This window comes from Aspergillus costaricaensis (genome assembly GCF_003184835.1).
Source record: "Aspergillus costaricaensis CBS 115574 unplaced genomic scaffold BO79scaffold_59, whole genome shotgun sequence".
NCBI classification, from domain to species: domain Eukaryota; kingdom Fungi; phylum Ascomycota; class Eurotiomycetes; order Eurotiales; family Aspergillaceae; genus Aspergillus; species Aspergillus costaricensis.
Window position 1 is genome coordinate 91,927 of NW_020291859.1, and position 20,144 is coordinate 112,070.

The 20,144-nt window shown below is 49.0% G+C and overlaps 4 protein-coding genes across 4 annotated transcripts; 2 read left to right on the top strand and 2 right to left on the bottom strand.

The window, feature by feature from the left end:
* Window positions 1-247: 247 nt before the first annotated feature.
* On the bottom strand, window positions 248-3,377 carry BO79DRAFT_291329 (acetyl-CoA synthetase-like protein; the record flags this gene model as incomplete). The annotated part of the gene is made up of 2 exons (XM_025688982.1): window positions 248-2,694; window positions 2,756-3,377. The coding sequence occupies 2 exons, from the start codon at window positions 3,375-3,377 to the stop codon at window positions 248-250; spliced, it is 3,069 nt and encodes a 1,022-aa protein (XP_025534143.1).
* Window positions 3,378-3,685: 308 nt separating this feature from the next.
* On the top strand, window positions 3,686-5,533 carry BO79DRAFT_278163 (nucleotide-binding domain-containing protein; the record flags this gene model as incomplete). The annotated part of the gene is made up of 1 exon (XM_025687870.1): window positions 3,686-5,533. The coding sequence occupies one exon, from the start codon at window positions 3,686-3,688 to the stop codon at window positions 5,531-5,533; it is 1,848 nt and encodes a 615-aa protein (XP_025534144.1).
* A 905-nt stretch (window positions 5,534-6,438) lies between these two features.
* On the bottom strand, window positions 6,439-14,512 carry BO79DRAFT_278164 (putative polyketide synthase; the record flags this gene model as incomplete). The annotated part of the gene is made up of 15 exons (XM_025687871.1): window positions 6,439-7,284; window positions 7,350-7,830; window positions 7,888-8,225; window positions 8,309-8,383; window positions 8,450-8,527; window positions 8,586-10,636; window positions 10,724-12,133; window positions 12,226-12,849; window positions 12,915-13,038; window positions 13,098-13,181; window positions 13,243-13,553; window positions 13,655-13,674; window positions 13,728-13,844; window positions 13,933-14,050; window positions 14,128-14,512. The coding sequence occupies 15 exons, from the start codon at window positions 14,510-14,512 to the stop codon at window positions 6,439-6,441; spliced, it is 7,062 nt and encodes a 2,353-aa protein (XP_025534145.1).
* Window positions 14,513-15,974: 1,462 nt separating this feature from the next.
* BO79DRAFT_222696 (alpha/beta hydrolase) lies at window positions 15,975-17,007 on the top strand (the record flags this gene model as incomplete). The annotated part of the gene is made up of 2 exons (XM_025683565.1): window positions 15,975-16,082; window positions 16,213-17,007. The coding sequence occupies 2 exons, from the start codon at window positions 15,975-15,977 to the stop codon at window positions 17,005-17,007; spliced, it is 903 nt and encodes a 300-aa protein (XP_025534146.1).
* Between the last annotated feature and the right edge of the window lie 3,137 nt (window positions 17,008-20,144).

The window sequence follows — 20,144 nt, forward strand, 5'->3', positions numbered from 1 at the left end:
GTATCTCATGTATCTTAGCTCCTGTAGCTTCGTTCGAGTTCTCGTGTTTCGGGTCAAGCCAGTTTTGCGCAGTCTTGCTTTGTACATCTACGTCAAGCCATTTCACAGCAATAGAGGTGCACAGTAGCCAACAATATCTGTATCCGTATCCGTCAAATAGATTTGCCGGGTGAAGGCTTCAAAGCGAATGACAGTTACGGGATGAAATACATAGAACTTAATAAATCAATATGAACTCACATACTGGCTAACTACTGCCACTCATCAAATGTCCCAGCCTCATACTCCCCTCAGCGCCCGCCAACCTCTCCAACATCCCCACCGCAAAAGCACCCACCTCCTCAGCCCACCCCAAATCCACCACCCTTGTATCAATCTCCAGATCACCTTGAATCTCCCCCGCCCCCGTCTCCGCCGGCTGCACCCTCCAAACCATGCCAACCGACTCCGCCTGCGCTGTCATCCGATGATGTACTTCCCAGCTGCGCGGCCCCGACGGCATATACAGGAACGCCTGCACGCCGGTGTTAAAATACGGCTCCGGGTAGATCGAGCGGTCGAGTGACTGGCAGAGATTCTCTAGCTCCGCGACCCGGTGGAGTGTGCTGTGCATCTCGCCCAGCCATTGTTGCACTGTTGAGGTGGCGGGCAGAGTTGTTGTGAACGGAACGCGGCAGTTCATGGCTGCGACGAGAGACGGTGCTGCAGGCCAGGGGACCATGCGGCCTGAGCGGCTGAGGAAGAATGAGGCAGTAGGATGGCCGGTGTAGTTTGCTAGGACGAGGGCCCATGCAGCGAAGATCAAGGTCGCGCTGGATATGTTGTACCCGTTCACTGATGCTTCTATGGAGGCTACGGTTTCCCGGGTCGTATATGACATCCTGTGCCAGGCGTCGCTTTTCAAAGGAGCGGGTATTTGCGGTGGTTGGATGTCGAACATTGACTGTTTACACAGCGGCTCCATCATGCCCTTCCAGCATTCCGTGGCAGCGTCGAGATTGTCCGCCTTGTATTTTGCCATGAACCGAGCGTAGTCGGCGATGCGGGGGCCCGGAGTCACTACTCCTTTGGTGAGGGCTTGCTCCAGGTCGGACGTGAGATTGATGAAGGAGAAGATATCCATGAGGACGTGGTGTAGACGCCAGACGAAACCGATGGCTTTGCAGCTGCTGTTGGGTCCCGGCGCGTAGACGCAGGTCATGTCGGAGTATGGGACGTCTAGACGGACACTCTGCAGATTCCGGTGGTGAGCCCAGACCTGCTCCTCGATGGACAGGAGGGTGTTGTCGAAGTCGTCGGCTTCGACGATAACCTCCTGCCAATCCAGGTTCACGTGGTCCAAGTCGTGCAGTGTCCATGTGTGCAGGTCGTATCGCGTCTTGAACACGCTGTGCGCCGCGAGAGTCGTTGCCCACGCGACTTGCAGTTCGCGGGGCGTTGGAACGGCATCCTGCGTCCCTGCAAACCTGCCACTGACGACGAGAGCATTTGACATGGGGTTCTGCGCAGACTGCGCCAACATCAGTCTGTGCATGTCGGTAGCTGGTGCTGCATCTGACAATGGTGCGATACCATTACCACTACCATTGCACTCGACTAGCTTGAGCTGTGCGTCGATCTTCGTGAGCTTCGTTTCCAGGTGGTCGATGGTGTCTTCGCGAATTATTTTGAGAACGCTGGTAGCATAACCCTGCTGCATCAGAGCCTTGGACACGAGTATAGCCGCCAGCGAGTGACCTCCAAGTCGACTGAAGGACGATGCCCTGGTGAGATTTTGGAAGGGAACGTGAAGGCACTTGGCGAACGCCCACCGCAGCGCATCATAGGACGAGCTACATACAAAGGTGTCCAAATCTGCGTCCTCTTGCGCCATTCTATCTTCCAATTGACCGTTCAGCGCGGCCCGATCCACCTTCCCATGCGCTGTGAGAGGGAATTGGTCTAGCGTCACGAACTCATCCGGGACCACGAACTGGTCAAAGTGGTATCTCATAAACTCACGTAGCCCCTCGAGGTCGACAGTAGCCGGTTGCACGAACCCCATTAGTTTATTGCGCCACATGAAAGCAGACGCTGCCCGAACGTTGCTGAATCGGAGCATCCCAGTTTCGACCTCCGTCTCCAGGTTGATGAGGAATCCACGATTCTTTACCATGCGGTCTATCCGACCAATCCACAATAGTCCTGTTTTCGTCCTCCTAGCCAAGTCACCGGTCCTGTATGCGCGCTTTCCATTCCAGCTGATAAACTTCTTAGCTGTAAGCTCGGGGTTGTTTAGGTATCCCGCGGCCAAACAGGGACCCGATATCAAGATCTCGCCAACACCGCTTTCCCTCAGGTTCTCATCTACAAGATCAACCTGCACTCCGGGGATAATCACGCCTAGGTCTGGCTCTGAGTCTGCTGTTACTCTTCCAAAGGCGATAACAATGGTCGCCTCTGAGGGGCCGTAAGTATGGATCACTTTTCGCGTGGGGGTAATCCATTGACGCGCGATGTCGAAGTTGGGGGCCTCGGCACCCAGATAGAGACTGCGCACCTTGTCAAAAGGCCCAGCTGGATGCAACGTGGCAAGCATCGACGGGGTCATTATTAGAATATCGCAGGTCGTGGCCAATTCGGGGAATGTTGACCAAGGCGCCATAACCAAGGCTCCACCTCTGGTGATTGTTGTCCAAATGGTCGCCGCACATGCTGGCTAATCTTCAGCTACCAAACCACTGGGTAGGCCCATGCAGGGACTTATGCCGCTTACCATCAAACGAAATGGAAAAGGCCAGCAACACACGTTCCCCGGGAGCCGTGTTAAAACAGTCCCCGCCGGTCAATGACACAAATTTGGAGAGAGCCTGATGATAGATCATCACCCCCTTTGGTTTTCCCGTGGTGCCAGACGTAAAAGTGATATACACCAGTGCATTCGTATCAAGACCCCGACGGATGGCGTCCAACTGGCTGCACGTATCATTCACGTTATAAAACGACGATTGAAGCCATGGTTCTTGGAAGAAGACAGTCACTGGTACGCGTTGGGTGTCTGGCTGGCTGGTTGCAATGGCCACCCGCGGCGAGATGTCCTCGAGCGTGCCGTCGATTCTTGCATTGCTCCAGGCTGCCATGTCAATGGGCACATAGCAAGCACCAACCCTGAGGACGCCCAAAATAGCAGGCAGAAGCTCCAAGGACATCTGTGAGAGGATCGGGATCTTGTCGCCAGTACCAGCTCCGACTGAAAGGAGGGCTTGACTGACGTGCAGGGATGCATCTCGTAAACCGGCATAGCTGAGCCTTTGCCCGTTCCACTCCACTGCAGTTGCCTCTGGTGTGCACGTTGCCCAGGCGTCGACGAGGTCAACAACGGTTGTCTCGATGGCCATTGTCGGGGTAAACTCTAGCCAACACCCCCGGAAGTAGTCCCAGGGAAGGCACTTCTTCTGTTGTATACCGTATTAGAAAAGATAGAAATATAACAAGGTAAAGCTAAAGTATCGACGGACTTTAGATAGTGTGCTTACTGCTTAGTACGCCTCACTAAGCACGGCAGAATTAGAGAGTAAGCATCACTGCGCAGATCCCGGTCAAGAGGCTGGAGCAGGCCTTGCATGTCGATACGCACGATCCTCCTCTAATACTTGAGCAGCCGCAACGAGAATGATAAACTGGCAAATCCACTGTCTAGCCTAACATGAAATTCCTGATCAGCGCCCACGTGCCAAAATTCCGGTCTGTGCTCGGCGATGAGTCTTTTCAAGTTTCGTTCTGCCAAGACCATTCCGGACTCGCGGCGCAAATAAACGGTCTCGATGCGATAGACATCTGGGTATGCGAGGGGGGTGAAGTCACCGAGGAGCTACTGGATCAGTGGCTGGGTCGGGATCAGGACTCCCCAAAAGCTCTGCTGGTCAGCGACGCCAAGCACATACCTGAGGTCGACAAGCTGCTCAAGAATCGCGTGACTGGTATTCACGCAGTACCCAAACAAGAAAATCAATCAGATGCGTCCTGGGTGGTGTCGACGCTCCAGGCAGGAGAGATGCTTTATGCTCAGGGTTGGGCCCGCGGCGCACTCCACCACAACGAAAACGACCCCAATGCCGACGAGACGGTCGTACTTATTGGTGCGGGGATTATGAATCTTGTCACGGCAGAGTTCCTCGCTACCCGTGGATTTCGAGTGCGGATTATAGACGCCAACCCGGATCCCCGGACCTGCAAGGACTGGTCTCGTTTGGGGGTTACCCACGGGGGCTTGAATGCCCGCATGTTCACGTACACCGAAGCGGATAGCTACAACGAGAGAAGAAGCTCCATCTATCGTCATATGCGCCATGTCTTCCGCAAGACCAGTCTCAACGGCGGCTGGAGTCTGAAAGCCCCGTCGAGTTTCACGGCGGCCGAGATCGCCTGGGTCAATTCCTTTGAGCAGACTCCGACTTGGTTGGCACAATCGATGAAAGAAGACATCTACTTTATCAACCGGGAAGCTGCAAAGCTCTGGGAGGAGTACATGGACCGCACCCCGGAGCTCTTCAATGGTGTCTCGCTCCACGCCGACATTCTGCGCTTATATGCCGAAGACGTCGCTCTTCATGCGGCTACTGAGGTAAACCGAGGCCTAGGGTCGCTCATGGATGAGATCTCCCAATCCGAGCTCGTGAGGGATTACCCCGGGTTTGCTGCGGCTGTCAGGTCCAAACAACTTGCCGGTGCGATTGCCGTGCAAGGGTTTACCCTCGGCATCCACTTGTTCGTGGGGAAGCTGATCGATCGAATCATGGAGCTCGGTGGAGAGTTCACCTGGAACTGCTCGGTACAGAGAATCCGCCGTAACGCTGCTGGGGAGATAGCTTTGCTGGGTTCACAGGTGGGACCTCTCCATGGGAATCATTTCGTGATCAGCACAGGGGTGACGAGAAATGGACTCTTAGATGGCACGGCCTCGGAGGGATTGGTGCATGGTGTGTTAGGCGTGTGGCTGCAGCTCCCAAACCTGGACCCGATGATCCGGAATTCCATTAAAATTCATCGCCGCGGCTCGCTGGTCGAAGACATCAATGTGACCGTATCGGGAAATGCTCAGACGAAGGAAGAGGTGCTCCTTCTTGGGGGCGGATACGGGTATGTTGGATTGGATCACCCGTCCACAGAGACTCCAGAACTGCAGGCCCTTTTTGACGAGCTCGAGCGAGTGGCGCATACGTACTTCCCGGCGGGATATCGCTTGGCAAAGGAGCGAGGGACCCTGTGGCCGGAGGGGGAACGGAAATTCTGCATTCGACCGTTCACTTGTACGGGGTTGGGTATTTTCGAGGACATCGTCACTGCAGGGGGTGGACATCTCCTCATCACGGGCGGGAACAACACCGGCGGCTTTGCCCAAGCGCCCGCCATTGCACGTGCCGTGTGTCGCGCCATTGCTGGGGAGCACGACCCCGTCCATGTGCTCTTCAACCCCCATCGGAGCAAGCTGGTCTCCCCCGTGCAATACAGTAATGCCAGTCTGCAGACAGCTAGAGGGATCCAGGATGTATAGCACAGTCAAAGACGATAATAAGCTTAGGATAAGCCGAGATAGTCTAGAGAGTAACCCATCTGTCAAAGTGATCACCACAGGCTCCTCCCTCCATAGTTCCTCTTCATCTTTCATCTAAGCTTTGAACTTCATATCCCCGCCTTCTCTTCCTCTCCAATCATCACCTCCATTCCCTAACACAATCCGCCCCTCATCCATCCTCCATTTACGGTCCCTAATGTGATTTTTGACCCTTCATCCGGCGTAATCATAACACAGTCTACATGACCGATGGTATCCAAACATTTCATCTAGTTTGCGACCGTTGTTGCGACGCCGACAGTCCTGACTCACTCAGTAGGGCATTGGCTACTTCCGTGTGCTCAGCAGCAGGTTCCTGACATCCTGATTTGTAATGCTATTGGAAAGTTGTGCTGTTCAGTATTTCTTGCAGGTACCTTGATGGTATCTGATGTTTGGAGTAATCTGTGATACTCTTTCTGACTTCTATTGGCCAGACAAAGCTTGCACCGTTTTCTCCAAATGTGGGAATGTAGTCTTTAGCCCGAGCACCATTGAGTCGTTGCGCTGCACGGTGAGCCGCTCTCATCCATTCCTTGCTTGAAGCTTTCGTATTTTCTCTTCTTCTCGATATATCCGACTTCCAGGATGCGACGACCGATCCTACTGAAACGTTCGTTGTTAGTAGCCAGATTGGAGGTTGAGGAGTATAGGCAGAAAGCTGTGGGGGAAAGCCGTGAGGGTGTAGATAGCTATAAAGAGGATTTGATAGATCATCAAGACTGGGGGAAAGTAAATGAGGTTTCATTGTGTCCTGTACTAACTACCCCCCTGATTTCTCAATTGGGACGAATATACATGATAGGGGCTGGAGAAACGAGGCCGACTACGGCGAGGTTTGTCCCTTACTCCTTACGCGCGGCCAGGAACTTGGACACAAAGCGTTCGGACAAGGAGTAAAGGGACCCAGCACTAGCGATGTCAAGAGTAGACATTTCCACAGCCAGAGTATCACGCAGCCAGTTCCGAAATTCCATCGCAGTCAGCGAGTCCAAACCGTAGGCGCCCAGCGGCTTCGAGGGCTCCATGGGCTCGGCCAAATGCAAGAACTTGGTCAACTGGATGTTGAAGAGATTGACCGCATGACCGACCACAGCGGCCGGGTCACTAGCTGAGGTAGCCACATCGATGAAATTAGCCAACTCACCACTGCCCCCCCCTGGGCCGTCAGCGCGACCCCCCTCGTCTCCTTGCGCGATGAGAGGGAGGAATCGGTTGTCTCGGGCATATTGGGAGTCTGTGTTGATTCGTTCGCGCATCCCCACAACGAGTTGGGTGATTCCAGGGCGCTTCTGACTTGGATCCATCTGTTGGAGAATGGAGTCTCGAAGGATGGATTCCAAGTGCATCTCGCGGATCAAGGAAATGTCGTTCAGTGGAAGATGGCGTTGCCAGTTACCCTGGTTTTCAGCGATATACCCAATATCCTCGACGGCACTGAGGTTGATACTGTGCGCCGGGAGGCCCAGGCTCTGGCGGTACTCGGCGAAGGCATCCAGAAAGATATTGCCAGCAACGTAGTTGGCCTGCCCAACATGTCCCATAACACTGAGAATAGAGGACAACATGCTGAAAAAGTCCAGGGACAATCCGCGCTCAACTGCGGCATGATGAACGTTCCACGTTCCGTGGAGCTTACCAGACAAAGTGCTCTGGAACTCTTCCAGGGTCATTGTTTCCAAAGGCTTATCCTAATCGATATTAGAGCCCGGGTCAAAGTCAGGGGTGTGTTACGAAACACAGGAAAGAAACTTACGTTCAAGACCATGACACCTTGGATGACACCAGCGATGGGGAGTCGAGCTGTGTCGAAGACACGACCAACATCGGTCGGCGACAGGACGTTGCCGTGGATGTCTTCGATAGTACAGCCCAAGCGACGGCAAGCCTCGATGATGGTTTGGGACTTTTCATCGCCCAAACCGGAGCGCGACATGACCACCAAGTTACGGGCCCCCCAACGCGCCAGGGAGATGGCAAAGCGACCACAGACTCCGCGCAGGCCTCCAATAATCAGGTAGGAGGCATTCTTTCGAATGGCTGGCTGCTGGACGGCTGTCTGTACGGGTACGACACAGTCCTGGCCTTCACCATTGCACAGGATCAGCTTGCCCAAATGACGGGACGACCGCATTTGCGCGAAGACATCTTTGACCTTGTCATATGTGTACACCGACCGCTCCTCGACAGGGGGCACATGACCAGCCTCGATGAGCTGGAAGACTTCTCGTAGGACGCTAGAGTCGAACCCGTCAGAAAATGTAAACTCGTTCGCTTAAGGGATCATATAATACCTGCTAACCCTCTCAGGTTGAGCCAAGGCCAGGGTCAGATCCAGGGCTCGGAACGAACAACCGCGGTCGAAAGGCTCGAGAGACAAATAACCCTTAGACCGGATATCGGCTTTTCCAAGCTCGACGAGGACACCATCCTGGGCGCAGATACGCCAGGAATGCTCCAGCATCTCTCCCATCATAGTGTTGATCACAACATCGACGCCCTTGCCGTTTGTGACATTCATGATGCCTGAAGCAAAGGACGAGTCTCGAGAGGAGAAGATGTGGCTTTTTGGAATGCCGTGGGCCTCATGCAGATAGCTCCTCTTTTCGTCCGATCCAGCAGTCGCGAATATCTACAGGAGCACGGGAGCAGGTCAGTCACCGGACATAGGCTTGCGTTTTTTGCGGAGAAACGAAGTGCATAGTTCTCTCCTACCTCGGCACCAATATACTTCGCCAATTTGATACACGCAAATCCAACACCACCTGTGGCGGAATGAATCAAAACGGACTAGAAATAGTTAGTAGGTTTTAAAGAAAGACAATGGAGCAGTCTGATGGGAAGGAAGGAGATTACCTGGGATTTCCTCAGACTGGCCAGATGGAGGAGTGACAAGACGGCCGTGCAGTAAGCGACGGGAACTGAAGCCGCTGCCTGTGCGGATCATTAGCGATATGAAGCTCGAACGCATGGAATAGACTCGGTTCCATACCTCCATGGACATACTATCGGGGATGCGGATAACGTTGGACGGAGAAGCCTGGATACGGTTGGCAAGGCAGCCCTGCGAGATCACCGCGACTCGATCGCCGCATCGGAGGCCCGAGACATTGCGGCCAACCCGGCGGACAATGCCTGCGCCCTCACTGCCGAGCATGTGCTCATCCTCATCAACCAGTTCCATGGAGATGGCGATATCTTTGAAGTTCAGACCGGAGGCGTACAACTCTACCTCGACCTTATCCTCTGATAGCTCTGACAGATTGGAAGGGAGCTGAACGTAACGCAGGGATTCAATAGACCCGACGGTCCCAGTCTGCAGACGGATAATGGAATCGGACTCGTGCATCTTCAGCTCCGTCAATGGCTGGGAGCCGCCCAGGGGCTCATGGAAGCCCTCAATGGCGGATTGATTTTCGAGCCGACTAACATGGAGCAGTCCACCGCGCTCGGCGAAGTCACAATCGGCGGCCTTGGCACGCTCTAGATGCTCTACGCGGAAGAGCATCTCCACGATGGCTGCACATCCTGCGGCAGACCCTAGGTCGCCTTCGATATCAAGGTTGATAATGGCCTGAGACGGGTCCTCCAGACGAGCAGTACGGAGCAGACCATGGCTGACCGCGTTCGTTGGATTGCTGACCTGGACCAGGGCACCTCGGGTCACCCAGACCATGCGGCAGTGTCTATCCACAAGTGTCTTGAATCCGTTCCAGATCTTGTCCGTTGCCTCAGCGAGCAGTGAGGATTGGACTTCATCAACAACCAGGACTATGGCGTCCGTGGGGATTTCGGCAAACGGATAGAAGTGCTCCTGGAAGTCATAGTTGTACCTACCAAGGGCCTTGGCCAAGGACCCCAACGGGAGAGCGTCCCCTCGGAACCGCGCAATAGCAACTGTGCGTGTCTTTTCTGGAATGAGGGCCAAATTGGAGCCTCGCCACAGGATGGCCTCGCCAGCTGGATCCCCAGCAGTCAGAACTGCGGTGTAGCTGGCAGCTTGAAGGATCTGATCAAGGACCTCTGAGGGCTTTGTGGGAGTATTACCATTCATCAGGGCATGGGGAGTCAGTTTCTGTACTGGTAAAATAGTGCCGGTGTTGGGCGAAATAAGGTTCAAGGCGTCGGGGACCAAATTCTGCAATGTCTGGAGCTGGGTATCTGATTCGTAGTGAATGATGAGCAGGTCGATTTCACCCGAGACCGTCCCCAGCTTGGAGCTGGCCGGGTCAATGTATCCGACCCGCACGCCTCGGTCCGCCAGCTGCTCACGAGCCTCTTCAGCCGCACCACTATGGCCCAGCAAGAAGCGATAATCACGGAACTTACGGTTCCGTTTGCTCTCGGCGCCTCCAAGCCAGAGGCTGGTCGATACCTGGGTGAGGTTGACCTCGACCACATTCATGAAGGGAGTTTTGTGGGTGATGAGGTCGATCAAGGCCTGCACCTCCATTGTCGGCATCTCCATGGTGGCTCTGGGGCTTTGAGCTGGGTCCTGCAAGAGTGACACATCGGGGCGCCACACTGGTGCTACAGGAGACGTATCTACCCGGTTGATCCCAGAGCTAACCAGCGACTGAATAACCATGCCTTCGATTGACGCCAGTACCGCGCCTGTCTGGGAATCGTGCAGATATGCATGGCTTTTGAGACTATGGGGATCTGTAGGTCGGCCATGACCCTTGTAGCCGGAAGTGGCCACACAAGTAGCGTAAGGTGAGGACCCAGCCATAGGAAAGATAGTAAAGGAGTCGACTTGCACGGGGACCGCAGGCCCCGGGATTAACGTGCGGTCCCCTTGCCAGATAGCGGTCAGTATGCACTGCAAGATCGTGTCCATGGGGGCGGGATGTAAGGGATAAGACGACTGGCCCTTCTCCTGCTCCTCGTCCCGGATGAGCAGCTCTGATACTGTTCGCTGAACCCCTGGCAGAGACTTCACCCCTTTGATGCGTTGGAACGCTGGCCCGTAGTTCTGGCCCGCATTTGTCAGGCTCGAGTACCACAAGGCGCCTTGGGTCTGGGCGCCCCTCATCGTTAGGTCTTGGGGTGGTACAGCCGCTAATTATGTTAGCATTTTCAAGTTATTCGCATTTCCCAACAGGGACGAGGCAAGCAGGGGAGGCATACCTGGCGCGCCCTGATCTAGGCGAATCAATCCGGTGCAATTTACGTCCGCAACATCGTCCCTCAATGTGGAGATCTTGAAACGGGACCAGGGGCCATTTGGTGAAATATGCGACTCCAGCACCAGCTGGATCTCTGCGGGTAAGTTTTCATCTAATACCATCGCCTTGGTCAAACGTAGGTCCCGGATTTGGTACTGTAACTCATTACGGTCTTGGGTCTGGATTGCGTCAGTGGCCACTTTGGCCTGGTACAGGGCCTCCATAGCCATAGAGACATATCCGGCCGCCGGGAACACAATATCGTCGCCAATTCTGTGATCCTTCAACCAAGGATGCTCACGGAGGTGCAGGATCTTGGACCATGACGGCGACTGCCACGCCGTTCCAAGGATCTTGCTCCCCAATAAGTCGTGATGCTGGAACCGGCGGAAACGCCAGTCGCGACTGGGCCGGGTCTCATACCAATATTTGGTGGTGTGGTTCCAGGAGTAGTTGGGCAAATCCACAAGCACCGCCGGCTTCGTAGTCTCGTCATCGCGCGTCCGATTGAGCGAGTCCAGTTTAATGGACACGCCTGAGTTGTACAGATTGCCCACCGTCCGGAAGAGTGGTAGCAGGCCCTCTTTCCGACTGAGCAGTCCGGCGTACCTGACGTTAATGCCAGCCTGGGTCACGCTCTCGGTGATCTGCTTAATCGGCCCCGCTAGCGTGGCGCTGGGGCCAATCTCAACGACGAAATTGCTACCCCGGTGGGCATTGACCATCTCTTGGATGGCGCCTGAGAAGAGGACTGGGGACACCATGTTCCGCTTCCAGTAAGTCGCGTCGGGGATGGCCTCCATGCGTGATCCGGTCACTGAGGAGAACATTGTGGTAGTATCGGTCCCAGTTTCACCGCACGCGATATTTGACAGCAGGAGGGAGTGGTAGGACTCGCCGATCTCCGTCATGAAGCGCGAGTGATACGCAAGGTCCACCTGCAGCAGGCGCGCAAAGTGGCCATCTGCGACAAGAGGCTCCTTCACAGCCTCCAGCCCGTCGGTACGCCCAGATAGTGTGACGCTCTGAGGGCTGTTGATGCAGGCAATCTGGACCAGATCCTGGTGTTTCTCGATGTATGGCTGCACTGCTTCAGGGCCTAGTCCTACTGCCATCATTCCGACCGAATCCATGGGGTGCACCTTGGCAGCATAACCCCGGTAGAAAGCAATCTTGATGGCGTCGGCTTTGGATACGTAGCCGGCCGCGTAGGCTGCCGCAATTTCTCCAGAAGAATGACCCACAACCCCTTTGGGACTTATCCCACTGCTGCGGAACAGGTCAACCAGCGCCAGCTGAAGAGCGGTCACCAATGGTTGTGATAGCTCCGGTTGACGGATATGGCTGCCGTCTCGTGACTCGGTGAGTTCGTCTGTATTCCTTACGGTCAGTGGCAACTGAATGCTTTCCTTAAATGATGGCAGTATTAGGATGGGGAAATAAGAAACAGCGCGCAAGACGTACCCAAGAGCTTCCATGAGGGGGCCTCCGGAAGTGTTTGTAGGACCGCATCCAGCTCCTTGATAGTATCAGCGGCCACAGGGAATGTCTGAAGGACTTCCTTGCCCATCTGTGGCCACTGGCTTCCTTGTCCAGTGAAGACAAAGCAAATATGAGGCAACTGCACATCGACTTTGCCATGCACAAAGTCATTCTCGCTGATTTGCAACCGATCGGTGATGGCAAAGGCCCGGTGCATGTGGTGGCTCCGTCGCTCCGACAGCGTATAAGCCACGTCCCGTAGCTCAGCCTTGACATTGATTTTAGAAAAGTGTCGGGCCAGCTCCGTGCAGTTATTCTTTAGGGAGTATTCATCGCTAGCGGATTGCACAAGCAGGAAGGGTCGCTTGAACTCGGTTCCGTCCTCGTCATCACTGTCGTCATCCAACATGAGACCTCCCTTATTTGAGCTGTACGACGATTTATGAAACGGACCCGAAGGTCCCATCCACATATCGGCCCCGTCTAGTACGATATGGCAGTTGGTACCTCCGTAGCCAAACGAATTGACACTGGCACGCCGCAGAGCATCCTGCGGCCAAGGGGTGGCCCTGTTGCTGACATGTAGATTCAATTTTTTCAAGTCGACTGTGAGCTAATTGTCAGCCATGTGGTTCCTGTAACAATATCTTTGGTATCTTTTCTAGTCTTACTCAGTGGGCTGGGCTCCAGAAATGTCGGGTTGCCAGGAATCATGCCATTCTCAACACTCAAGATGGCCTTGAGAAGACCATTCATACCGGCCACTGCTTCACCGTGTCCGATATTACTTTTGACCTGGTCCCCAAAACTTAGCATAATTCCGGCATCCTTGGGGGGTTTTCAGGGGGGCCTACGGAGCTAATCATAAGAGGTTGATCTCTGTTCTCTGCGGGATTAAAGGCCAGATTTATGCCTTCCACTTCGGTCAGATCGCCTCTCTATGGGGTTCACAATTCCTGTCAGTACGCGAAGGGTCAGAAGCATGGCATATTGACTTACCTTGGTGCCCGTGCCGTGAAACTCGACGTACGGTGTTAGACTACGATCCTCGATGCCAGCCTTTGCATAAGCAGCACGAATACATTCGGCTTGCGCCACGGCATCCGGTGTGGAAATACCTGCGGTCTGACCATCACTGTTGACAGCCCATCCCCGAATGACGCCACGGATGGGATCGCGGTCACGGATGGCATCGCTGAGGCGCTTCAGTACTACCGACCCCACTCCCTCTGCCTTGGCATATCCGTCGGCTTTCGCATCGAACGTGTGGCACTGTCCAGTCCCAGTATAAATCGCACCCGTCGAACTTGCTGTGACGACCCAGATTCATTAGCATCCCGCCAGTCAACTGTCAGGACGGGGCATGGGAGGTGGAGGATGGGGAATATCATGAAGTTATGGCTCCACTTACGGTCAGTGGTATGTTCTGGGCTATTTTAAACGTCAGCTGGAAGAAGGTACTCATAGAGGCGGGCTAAACATGCCTGAAGAACAGATTACATGCTGCAACGATGGCAGAATCCACATCCCCAGCACTCAGATATCGACACGCCACGTCGACGCCTACCAAACTCCCCGAACAGCCAGTGTCAATTGTCATACTGTTGCCATGGAATAATGGGTCAGCTTTGCACTTCGATAGGGCTTCCCTCTAGAAAACGTAAAAGTTGAACTTCGTCTTGCCCTTACCTGGGTCCCTTGAGGTTCAGGACATGGCTAATACGGTTACTCAAAATCGCACGCCCGATGCCAGTCAAGATAAAGTTTGGCCGGTTATCGGGGTCTCGGGCTTGTATGTAGTCATAGTCTGGATACCACGCACGCAGCTGTCAGTGGCATATCACCAGGCCAATTGTTGGCCTCTTTCCGGGAGGGGTTACGTACCGGAGAGGAATGACCCAACGAAGCAACCCACCTGTGCCCCGTTCACAGTACTAAGAGAGATACCGGAATTCTCCAGTGACTCATAAACGACTTCCAGCAGCAAGCGCTGCTGCGGGTCCATGGCCGTTGCCTCACCCGGAGATATATTGAAGAAGCCGGCATCGAAGTCACGCAAGTCGACCTTTTCGAGGAACTTGCCACCAGGAGTTCTCATGGAGTGAGGCTTTCGCGTCTCATCGTAATGAGTATCAATAGTGAACCGAGACTCAGGGACCTCACTGGAAGCAAGGCCACCGCGTTTGAGAAAGTCCCAGAACTGTGATGGCGAGAAGTTCTCTCCAGGCAGGCGACAAGCCATGCCGACGATAGCGATTGGTTCAGCCATTGCTTTGCTTGTCTGAGTTGGTCTTAAGTCGGGTTCGCAAATGTCCAAGATTAGATGACTTTGGGAAGGGAAGTCGGGATTCAGTTCGGGTTGCGAAGTTGAGGGTTAGGTTCGGGAGGTGTACAGCCACTTTTATATATACTTTGATGCTACTTGAATGTAGTAACTTCCCTGCATACTTTGGCATCACTCACAGAGGTTCTATGACAAATTACCTTTGCTATCTCATCACTAACTCTCTCAACTCCGTAATAATATTCCGAATTAATTCAACCGAGGCGATTCTTGAATGCTACGTTTCCACATGTTGGGTGCTAAAGCGGTAATCCCAGTTTTCAGGCTGTGTGGAGGAGGTCTGACCTGCTCTGGCCTGTTGATGTTGCCCAGGCCGGACATGATCATCACGGCATTAGGGTAGCTAATGCATGCAGATTTATGCACAGATCCATCCTGGTACGACATTGCCCTCATATCGACTATTGAATTGCAGCAGATGGGGCTGTGCGGCATTGTTTTCAGCTTCCCCTACTAGCAGCCTGGCCGCCATCGTTTACGTTGCTGTATCGCCTAAGAGCTTCTTGATAGTGTTCAGGCAAACTAGATATCAGTATTTGTTGGTACTTTAACACCCGGATTGGCGCACATGAGTCTAAGTAGCTTGTCTTGGGCTCTCAAGCTCTCATCAAACTTAATCTTGGTTAGTAACCGGTGAGCATCTTTTCGGATCCGAATCCAAGCTACGGATTCACCGTGAGCATTCGTCACTGAAGTTCCCTCTTACAGCCGGTAATCCGATGCCAAGTCGGCGATTGGACAAAACGACAACTGATAGGAGTTCTGGCCTGCAGCCTTGCCAATGGTTCCAAATGCAAGTAAGCACGAGAGGGCACACTGGTAGAATGTGTGATGATGGCTGCAGTTTTATTGCAGAAATAAAGGAGAAAATAAAAAGCAAATCAAAAAAAGGAAAGAAAGAAAAGAGGAAGAAAAGAAGCAAAAAAACAAAACTATTGCAAATAAGGCACAAAGAATGTCCGCCGGCCGCCTTCGGAGGTAAGTAAGCACAAAACAAAGGAAAGCAAAACATCGCCGTGGCGCCAGCTGTAGCTGTGAGATGATTTTCCGCTTCCCCGATGGAGCAAATTGAATCGTATCCTTCAACCCACACAATTCCATGCGGCCACAAAGATTTGGGAAATCTGTATCGAGCTGATTAGTCACCCAACGCATGCATATCGCACGGAAGAGGTTGTCGCCGCCCTCCCTGGCGTGCCCTAATCCTCCTACAACGTGGCCCTGGTTATAAAAGGACGGCTTCCCGTGCTGAACGCTCAATCATACAGGAAAACCTCTCATCTGATAGCTGAATTCGCTCTTCTAATATCTCCATTGAAGCATCTTTAGCGGCCAAACTTTGTCAAAAACTCTTTCTTTCCGGGAATCCCGAACCATCCCAGCTACTATGTCTAGTAGGCAGAGGGTAGAGTTTAAGACCCTCGATGGGCTTACTTTGAGGGGAGATCTCTATCCAGCTGAAACCCGTGGGCCGGCCATCATCATCACCCCAGGGGTATGTATCGCTTCTACTCCTTCTATTTTATCTATATACTATCAAGTCTCAACCCCTACCACCGTGCTGGGCAATCGATTATGAAACGCATAGTCTCCATCAAAGCACCACATGCTGACTACTCACCTAGTTTCATCTCGTCAAGGAGATTTTGGCCGGCGACATCGCGTTACAGTACCAACGCAACGGCGTCACCGCACTGGCTTATGACCCCCGTAACTACGGTGATAGCGACGGTCAACCACGCAACCATATAGACTCTATCCGCAACGTCACTGACTACAGTGATGCACTTACATTCCTAAAAGGTCTTCCCATGGTCGATCCCAATAAGATCGCGTTCTGGGGAGCCTCCTGGAGCGGTGCCGTCGCTCTAGGGGCTGCATCCCTCGACCCGCGCGCCAAACTCGTCCTCTCCGTGTGCCCCATGGTCCAAGATATCAACCCCTCCCCAGCCTCCATGAAAATGTTAAAGAATGCCATGAAGGACCGGGAGTCGATTGTCAGAGGCAACCCACCCTACTATGTGCCTATAGTCAACGAGGAGGGCAAAAACCCCGTTGGTTTCGGCCCTGCTTACTCCAAGGACGACTATGAACTGTCGCAACGCGCTCGCAATAGCGTGGCGCCTAATTTCAGCCCCGATATGACCCTTCAGTCATACTTCCAGTTGGTACAGTATGACCCTGTGTCCACTATGCGGTTCCTCAGTCCAAACACTGCGGTAATGCTCCTAACCCCCGAATTCGACGAGATTTCGCCCGCCCACCTGCAGAAGCAGATTTACGACAACGTGCCGGGGCCGAAGAGATTATTCTGGGCCCCGGGCCAGCCACATCGTGGTGTGGTAACGGGTGACTATGCGGAGGAGGGTCTGCAGAAGCAGATTGAGTATTTATGGGAAGTCTTTGGGCCGAAACCCTGATTATGCCAGATGGCCGGATGATGTGGTGGTAATTCGACTCCCACATCTACCAAGGCTATGTTTCGAGGAGTATACGAAATACTAGACATACTAGACATGCATCAAATGTATTCGACATAAAATACCGTTGCCTGATTGGAAAACGAAAGAAAAAAAAAAAAAAAGTTGTGCTTATAAAAGTCGTAAAAAAAAGCTGATCTAGTCAAAGTAAGATAATCGTCAGCAGCAGCAGCAGCATTAAAACTAAATTGACACGAGGACGGGTACTTCAGGATAGTATTGGCAGCGCAATGTAATGCCATCTGAAAGATGTCCTTGTCATATTGAACTACTATGTCAATGACTAGAGACTCATGATAGCTGATTTCAATTATCACATTGATATATATATATCTATCTTCTAAATATTGATAGGCATCTTTCAATCAAGAATTGTATAGTATACTGACCAGTTCAATAATGTAGAACAAATATTTACGTCGATATATGAGAATTAGTCTTACGATGGAAATTAACCTCCGGATATTGAATGTTTAAGGTTATCCTACTCCTCGATCTGTCGGTACTGTTGGGATATCCTAATTTGAATAGGGCATCCTTTGTATAACACCACATGAATAGCCGACCTGGGCAGGGACCACGTTGTAGGTTACATCTGCTTTTCATTTCATAATATCTAATATCAGATGACATATCACACCATGATACGCCAGTATGGAGCCTTATTTCATGACTTCTTGTTCTGGCAAGGTATATCGAACAACGCTAATCTGACCAGATGAATTCCACCATACAACCGCCCCTTCGAATCCAATACAAGGCACGTAATCAAACATAGTGTCCATGAGTGTCAAGTTCAGAGTTCGTCTCCAGCTACTTGGATTCAACGTATCTGCCTGGTTGAGTCTATATCAACAGGAGATGACTTTCTCAAGAACATCAGCGCAGCCAAGCACAATGCATTGATCCCGGTCCTCAGTGTAGGCTGTACTACCAGTATAAAAAGCATAGAATTATTACCTGGGATCTCTTTAAGCTTTCTCTCAAACCTTGTATTATTTTAGTATTCCTGGTTTATATTTCCAAGAAGCTAAATGCAGCTCAAAATATCGTGATAAGTCATAAGAATATTGAAGTTCTTTGTAAGATTTATATTTTATTCTCAGTATATTAAAATAAAAGATTTATACGAACTTTCTCAGTATTTCTGTTACTCGTCTTATAATATTTTCATTAGAGTAGACACGCGGAATACTAGTAATTTATTAATTATATATTTGATTTCAATCATACTTTCAATACCTGTAATGATCTACATTCTAGTTTTTCGATTTATAGATTTAAACCCTATTCTAATCTGTACCTGATATGTGATAATATTTTTTATTTGTTCTATCTATAAATTTCTTGTTAAGTTGTTACTAAGGTAGAGTATTATGATAGATTAATCTTCCTGCTTATCATACTTTGTAATTTTATTATATTATATATTATACATAATACTCGATTAACAGTTTTTTTATAGGTGTATATTAGTTTCTAAGTATACTGCTTATACTTATCTAAGAAATATGAATAAATTTATAATATGTTTTATATATTTATTAGATAATGATAGAGTGGTTATACCTGACTGTTATACCTTAACCTAACCTTAACTGTAACCTGACGGTTAGGTTAAGGTATAGAAATTCTCTTAACTATACAGTTAAGGATAGATTATAATTAAGAAATTATTTTAACTGATTTTAACTACTGGTTAGGAAAATCAGATATATTTAAAAGATTAATAATTATAGGTTAATCAATAATTTATATAAAGATTTTGTAAGAATAATATACTAGTAGTAATATATTTTTAATTATTATATTATTAAAATAGATATTAAATTAATTATTAATTAATAATAATCTAATTTTCTGGCTAGTAGCTAGCAGTCTAATAACTCTTGTATTAAATTCTTATAAATAATATTAGAAATCTGAATATAATAATTAGATTAAATTACTGGAAAAGAATATATTAATTATTATTTAAATTATTTTTTATATTATTCTGGTCAATAATTATAATAATAAAAAAATTATATACTTTAAGTATTTATCTGTATTTAGATATATATAATATTATTAACTTAAAGAAAAACTAGATTTTTTTTAATAATATTTTATTTTTAGAATTATTATTAAGATTATCTATATTCTTATTTTTATTAATATAAAAGATTATTATTAATTTATTATCTTCTTAATTCTTGGCTGTAAATATAATAAAATTTAAAAAACAATTATTAAGAATATTCTGATATTTTTTAATAATAATAAAATAATTATTATATATCTGGAATATAAGAGCTTTAACAATTTTAAAATATAGATAATTCTGGTAATAATAGCAGATATCTTAAGAATTATAAAAAAAATATTTAATATTAATATTATTAATTATAACAGTTAAAAAGTTCTTAGTTATGTAGTAGAGAATAGAAAACTAAAACTAATTATAATAAGATTTTTAATAAGTAAGAATATCAGAGTATCTAGTAATTTTTAGATAATTATTAATATAAGTATAATTTTTTATATAATTAATTTATTATTTTAATCTTTAATAATTTATATAATTTTAATATTAAGATAAATCTTAAATTTCTTAAAAATTATTACAGAAGATAAGAATTTCTAGTACTTTAAGATATTATAAAAGATCTTATCTAGATGTAAAAATATGCTAGAGATTATAAATAATATATTAATAATAAAATTTTATTAATAATAAAAATAAAAGATTTTTTTAAAATAATTTAATATTTAAAATAATTTAATATTTAAAATATTAATTAATATTATTATCTAGCCAGGCAGTCTTTTTAATTTTTTTAAGTTTTTATATAAGATCTAGAATTATTATAATTATATAAATATATTTTTTAGCCTGATAAATCTAGTAATAATATTTATAAAATTTCTAATATATATTTTCTAGATTTTAGAGAATTTTTTTCTTTTAAAATGTTTATTTCTGTGCCAGTTGATTAATAGATTAATTAAGATAATTAGAAAGATTTTATAAATATTATAAATTTTATAGATTATAGGCCCACTGTTCTCTGATAAATAAAAAATAAAAAAAAAGA